The 7,086-nt window shown below is 42.3% G+C and overlaps 1 protein-coding gene across 1 annotated transcript; it reads left to right on the top strand.

The window, feature by feature from the left end:
• The first annotated feature begins 681 nt into the window (after nt 1-681).
• LOC118210070 (olfactory receptor 2AT4-like) lies at nt 682-2,909 on the top strand. Its single transcript, XM_035385918.1, has one exon. The coding sequence runs from the start codon at nt 854-856 to the stop codon at nt 1,829-1,831; it is 978 nt and encodes a 325-aa protein (XP_035241809.1). The 5' UTR covers nt 682-853; the 3' UTR covers nt 1,832-2,909.
• Nucleotides 2,910-7,086: the final 4,177 nt, after the last annotated feature.

Below are 7,086 nucleotides of genomic sequence, written 5' to 3'. Positions count from 1 at the left end.
TGCTTGTTGTTGTACTGTATGCATCAGTCCTTCAGTGCTTCTTTTTGTAGACACTGATATCTTGGGTATAAAAGCCATTTTTGTCTTCATTCAAATAATGAAAAGTTAGTTGGCTTTGCAGATGTTAGGCCAGAATAGTGTTCATTGTTCTCGGCTAGAAATAGCTGTTCAAAATAAGTATTGTACCTTACTGAACCCGTGTTCAGCAGTTGTCTACGACCATGAAATGCACTTTTTTGTACGTCGCTTTGGATAAAAGCGTCTGCCAAATGAATGTAATGTAAATGTAATGTAATGTAAAAGTAGCCTAACATAATGTTGTTATATCAGATGAAAGATATGACGGACTTCGTGGTAAAAATTTACGTTTGAAGGAGGGAAAACACACGCAGGAACTCTTAAGTGTATTGTGGGTGGATGGTTACTGGCCTATATCAGCAACACAGATGATGTGTAATGCGGATCCCGTCATTGCACTGGGTCCTCAGTCATTACTGAAAATGTTACATAGGTAACATAAAGGCCGGTTAGATTTGCCAATTTAATACAGCTTACTGCAATTATAAGCTACTTTAAATATAAAAAACGTTTTTTTTTATTATTTGAAAATGCACCATTGTATTAGCATGTTGAATAACATGGACGACCCACAATGAAAAGTAAAGGTCGTTCCTGTCAAATAGAAGAAAAAAGAGGATTCCTAAATGAAATTAGAATTGAAAGTCTGTTTGTTGTTATTGTTGTTGTTGTTTTTCTCTTTTTTACATTCTGCTGTAAATTAATTCTGCCACCTCTCTGCAGTAGCATTGTTCAGTTCTCCAGGTGGGGCCTTCTCAGAGGACTGCGGCTCACCATGTCAGAGGGAAACGGCAGCGCAGTGACTGAGTTCGACATCGTGGGCTTCCCTGGACTCCACCCCGAGTACTACGGCCTGGCGTCCGCAGTCATGTTCCTGGTGTACGTCTGCACTCTGCTGGGAAATGCGGTCTTTCTCCTGCTGTTCGCCAAGGACCGCAGTCTCCACAAACCCATGTACCTCATCATTCTGAACTTGGTCGTGTCGGACATTCTGTTCAGCACCACCACCCTGCCCAAGATCATCGCCAGGTACTGGTTTGGGGCGGGAACCATTTCATTCATGGCCTGCTTCGTCCAGATGTACCTTGTGCACTATTTCGGAAGCGTCAACTCCTTCGTGTTGTTCATAATGGCCCTGGATCGGTACGCGGCGATATGCCACCCTCTCAGGTACCCCATGATCATGACGAACTTCAACGTGAGCGTTCTCTGCGCCACCGCCTGGATCATCTCGAAGGCCGTCCCCCTGATGATGGTGATCAGGGCGTACCCACTGCCTTACTGCGCCTCGAACAAGATAGAGCAGTGCTACTGCGATCACATCGCAATCACAATGCTGGCGTGCACCGACAGGGCTCCATACGGCTTCCCGGCCTTCATTGGCGCCATGGTGGTGCTGCTCGTGCCGCTGGGGTTCATCGTCTTCTCCTACGGCTCCATCGTGGTGGCCGTGCTCCAGATCGCCGGCGCCGAGGGCCGCCTCAAAATGCTGTCCACCTGCAGCGCCCAGCTCATCATCATCGCCCTCTACTACCTGCCCCGGTGCTTCGTCTACCTGGCCAGCAACGTGGGCATCAGGTTCAGCAAGGACCTGCGCATCGTCATCATCATGCTGTACAGCCTGCTCCCGCCCATGATAAACCCGCTCATATACTGCTTGAGGACTACGGAGGTGAAGCAGGTCTTGCTGAAAAAATTCAGGGGACAGAGGGTGCACGTGCAGAGACCAAATATCTCTACTCTTTGCAACTAAATCAACGGAATTCGATTATTTTGATATTCACTGTGTCTTTTTTTCCCTCAGAAAAGGTCAATATATGCCATTTTGCAGGTTGGAGAAACTACTACTGCCAAATTGTGCAGTACTTTGAAGCGGGCACAACTGCAGCAGTTTCCACAAAGAGGGGACTTTTATTGTTAGTTCCCTAGCAACGTTTTACATCCCGTCACAAAAGGATGCATCACTTAAATATGAATAAAACTCATCAGAAGACATCTTCTCTGTGTACCCAATGTGAATTCTATTGAGAAAAGAAAATATTTTCATTCAATTCAGAGAACATGTAAATGTTTTAATGTGTGCATTTTGAACATTGGGTTAAAGGGTGTAGGCCTACTCATTACATCAAGACACAGTATGTGTCTTTGAAACCAAATGTAAGGAGTAAAAGAAAACACAAACATCGTAGTGCTGTCTTAAGTTATAAATTAATACAGAATTTAAAGTTGTCAATTCTTCATCGAGTAATGTGATGTCATCACAAATGGAACATGTAGTCCCCACTTTGCAAGATCCCATTTTGTTCGAACAGCTGCCAACATCATTTGACATTGCTGCTTTTTATGAAGCAAAAATGTCAAATGAAGAAGCCAAAGAAAAGTTATAAAAAACATTTAAAATATTTTAAATAACTCTGACCTATCATATATGTAATTCATCTGGTTGGTTTCACAAGTATCATATGATGCAAAAACATGAAAGGCTGTGATGTTTGTTAATCACCATCTGATGAAACATTTACCAAAAGAGGCCTTTACAAAAAAATAGGCTATTGATGGCTGTAGATTATGACATATACTTGGCTTAAAAATAGCGCTCTTTATTTTAATAAATAAGTACAGTAATTTTACAGCTACTATAAGCTAGATGGCACATTATTGAACTCAATAAGTCAAGAAATGGAACTTATTCCCTGGTGGAATAAGGAGCTAGCTACAATTCAATTGAGTGGACACCAGACTGTAGCATTCAGTCCGCTGGAGAAGCGGATTTGTCTCAGCTGCGCCGGCTGGTGGAGAGAGCACACGCACCTGGGCCGCGTTAGCTAATCGGCCCAGGTGCTTAAAGGTGTGGTCCTCTCCACAGTTCGGGGCTGAGACCGAGAGCACACACTGAGAGAGCGAGTCCGTTTCAGTTTTGTTTGGTTTTTTGTTTTAGTTTTGTTGGACAGAGCACTTTGAGACAGAGAAAGCAGACTGCCGCTGGAAAGCTGGAGGGAGCTGGTCAGGTGAAAATCTGGCCAGCGGCGAACCGAAAAGCTGTTGCTCGGTTTTGCTTTCTTTTGTTTTCTTTGATATTTTTATTTGGTTTAGTTTATTGTTTTGCCTGGAACCTGTGAGGGGGAAGGGTGAAGCCGTTCATTTATTTGTTTTTTTGTGTTGGTGTGGGGTCTCTCTCTCTCTCTCTCTCTCTCTCCATGCGGCAATCACCAATGGTTCGCGAAATTGCCACATCACTCCCCTGGGGTGTCACACACCAGCGTATGACACATACATTTTTCCTCTTGGCTATTTTTATACATGGGTCTGGCCCTTCATTTTGTGTCAGTATTATTACTGCAGATAATGTTTTGCAGTTGGCCTGTTTTTTAAGAATATACATTTGATAACCACATCTTGTGGGGGTTTTTTTTGGGGGGGGGCACTCATAGTTTTGGGGTCTTGAGCAGTGACCTTCCAGTTAAGCATCTGCCTGTTTCCTGTCAGTGAGACAACTTTTCCTCTTTGTCGGTGTAGTTTATTCGCTTTGGGCAAATGCAGTCTAAATTTTGCCACGCGAAATAATTTTGGCTTTTTGTGACCGTTGCACCTCATGAATTCAGTTCCCAACTTTCTGCTCTCTTTTGCCTCATGTTGCTTTGGAGACTCTCATGTTTCAAGTTCTATACCCAAGTATGATATTGTCAGACTTTTTACAGATGACTCAAACTGCCTTTTGCCATTCAGCTTCATACAAATACCCTGTGTAGGCTTAGCTGGCTTTCTATCTGATTTAGTCAGCAATTCTGCAGTTACAGCCTACTAATTGTAATAATGGTGTGTGCAGTTTTTTGATACATGTAAAATAGGCCTACATGCAAACTTACTAATCTGTATTATTTAACAATCTTCAAATAAAATATAATGCAAAAATGAACACAATGTATCTTTATTCACTTTTTGTGATAATGATGATAATTATGACTATTGTTTTTTTTTTTTTCTCTGCGAGGAGAAATATTAGTAGTCCATACAGTGGTATTACACATCAGCATGTCATAGCTCACTCTTAAACTGCTTGAATAATTTTAGAGTGAAAAACGAAAGTGTGCTTAATTTCTATATGCACAGCAGCCAATAAAATATCATTGACTCGAAAGAGAAATCCCCCTTCGCACTGTTCAGATGTTCACAAGCGTCTGACTTCAAAAAGAGTTAGGTGCTATGTTGACACAATCGTCATAAAATCAGGGCAGTTGTCTTGCGCTCAAGGTGAAAGAGATTTGGGGAATAGCTAATACTATACACATTATGTTAAAGAAGCAAAGGCAGTGTATATTTTTAAAAAAATACTTATTTTACAGCCACATGAGCCTGTGCTGAGTGTGTCATTACATTAGCCAACAACCTGTGTCTGTAATGTTCTAACTATAGAGAGGCCGTGTTTTTTTTTTTTTTTTTTTTTACTATGTACTACCGTTACGCTCATGGTCAGTGTCATCAGCCGTATCCAGCATTACAGCATTGATTCCCGCACCAGCAGCAGAAATGGTAAAGATCTGCTTTTCATATGTAATGTAACGATTCTTCATTCGAGTTAGAAAACCGTTGGTAAATGGTAAATGGTAAATGGACTGCATTTATATAGCGCTTTTTTACAAAGCGCTTTACAATTGATGCCTCTCATTCACCAGAGCAGTTAGGGGTTAGGTGTCTTGCTCAACGACACTTCGACACGCCCAGGACGGGGTTTGAACCGGCAACCCTCCGACTGCCAGACAATCGATCTTTCCTCCTGAGCTATGTCATTGGGGGAAGTTTTATTTTGCCTTCAAAGATCTGATATTCCCCATTCATTTTAATGGGAGTTCCAGTGTTTTGCCCTCAGCATGCGCAGTACAGCCTTACTTCTGGGACTTCACAAGCTTAGGTTCGCTGAAGGTTGTGCTTGTCTGTCTGGTTAAATATGCACGTCTATGGTTTATACACAGTAGAGGTCATTAATTCCTCACACGGCCCACACACCATTCAACATTCAGTGCCAGTGTGTGTGTGTGTGTGTGTGTGTGTGTGTTTGTGTAGCCTCACCCAGTGTGCAGACAGGCGTGGAGCAGGCCTGTTTCAGGGGGAGTAGTCTCCAGGGGAGTTCCTGCTGACATCAGCAGGGACGAGGTGGCCTGGAGCGCTGGGGACCAATGTGAGATCTTCTCCCGGGGCCCAAAAATCCCCAGTGGTGCCCCCCCCCTGTGAGCAGGGTTGCCTCTCTGCTTTGGATCATGTCCCTGAGGGCCTCCCTGGAGGCCCAGGTTAATCATCATTACACGGCAGGCTTGTTTCTGGGGATCTCGGGATGGCGTTCAGCTACGGCGTACATGTTTGTTGATTCTGATGCCGGACCGTCGTCTGCATCGCAGGTCAAACCCCAAGGGCACTTTGTAGGAGGCGTGAACAGGGATGGTGACTGTGTGCATTTTATTGTCGATGTTTGTTTATTCGTTCGAATGCACAGTGTTGTGCATGGATAAAAATGGACATCTGTCAATGCGAAGCACTGTTTAACTGGAGTGATTCATTTATTAAAATGCAAAACTACTAATTAAAATCAAAATAAAAAAATAAATAAACAGAAGGTGAAAAGTGTTTATTTATCTTAATGTCTGATAATGACATATTTAGTCATATGCCCGTTTGCCAGTGCCGATGTAAGACCAGTGAGACCTGGCTTCTGGCTGGTCACAGATCACAGTCGGTTAAAGATACAAAAACATTTGTTGAGAAACGAGGTCATTCAGGCAACATTTCCCAAGTGACACTGGGAAATCTTCTTGCCCAGTTTGTTACTTTTAGAACTGGACTGAAAAAAGATTTCAGTTAATAGGAGTACAAGAATGTCCAAATGTCATGAATTATTTTGAAGGAATTATGAATACGTCATTCATTTCTCCATTGGCCTTCAAATTTTTTTGATCTAAAAATTGTGCCAATCCAGAAGGGGACGACAACAGTACTTCTGAGGCCCATTGTGGTTTCTTTGAAATTTCCAGGGCTGGACCTGGACCTAGAATGTAGCTTTGGCCCCAAATTGCACCAACATTTTATTTATTTATTTATTCATTTTATTTTATTTTATTTTATTTTATTTTATTTTATTTTATTTTATTTTATTTTATTTTATTATTTTATTTTATTTTATTTTAAACTTCAGTTATGTGGCCCATATTCCATTGGTCGCCCTTCACTTTCCCATGAAAGTGAGAGTTTAGGTGCCTTTAATCTGCCTTACATCCCAGTTGCTACTGAAATGTGTACCGCTGGTTAGGCAGACAAACTGTGTACCTGTTCTGGTGCCTGGCCCCTACTCACAGGTATATGGCCACAGCTGTGAGACATCGTAATCATTGCAGCTGTGGCTCATTACCTAACTATTGGGCCTAATAAAAAGGCCTGGTTGTGAGGCCTACTGGAGGGCTCTTTGGAGCTCTCTGGTAGTCTCACCTGCAGACTGGTGCCAGCTGAATTTGAGTTCATTTTGTGGTTTTATTGCTTTTTGTTTGGCTGTTCTTTTTTGGCTTTTTTTGGCTGCGAGTTTTGCCACTTCCTTGTTTTGTAAGGATTTCCAGTTCTTTGCCAGAATAAAAAGACTTATGGCAAAGTCCTTTTTTTCTCCAATTGTATGTTCACCAGGAGATGTTGAGCGCACCCCCCCCCCCCCCCCCCATAATGTTCTTAATAATGGAAGATTGGCTTTTAATTTCAATTCACAGTATTTCATGTTTACTTTCCTGGTAGTAACAAAAGGTAACTATGGCAACAATTGTGGGGTCCAACAGATGATCAACACCAGGGATGGTGTGTGTGCAGATTTCATTTGTCACGGTTGCTGTGGTCAAATTGGCTAATTAGGTGAATGGTGGTTTAATGGTCTATAATTAGACCATAAGATGTCTCATGTCGGGACAGAGGAACAGACTTCAACTGTTCCTGCATGAACTTATCAGGAAATGTAATTAAAATATGAAGTGCTCAATA

Source organism: Anguilla anguilla, chromosome 12 (genome assembly GCF_013347855.1).
Source record: "Anguilla anguilla isolate fAngAng1 chromosome 12, fAngAng1.pri, whole genome shotgun sequence".
NCBI classification, from domain to species: Eukaryota; Metazoa; Chordata; class Actinopteri; order Anguilliformes; family Anguillidae; genus Anguilla; species Anguilla anguilla.
This window is presented reverse-complemented; position numbering and strand designations above follow the sequence as displayed.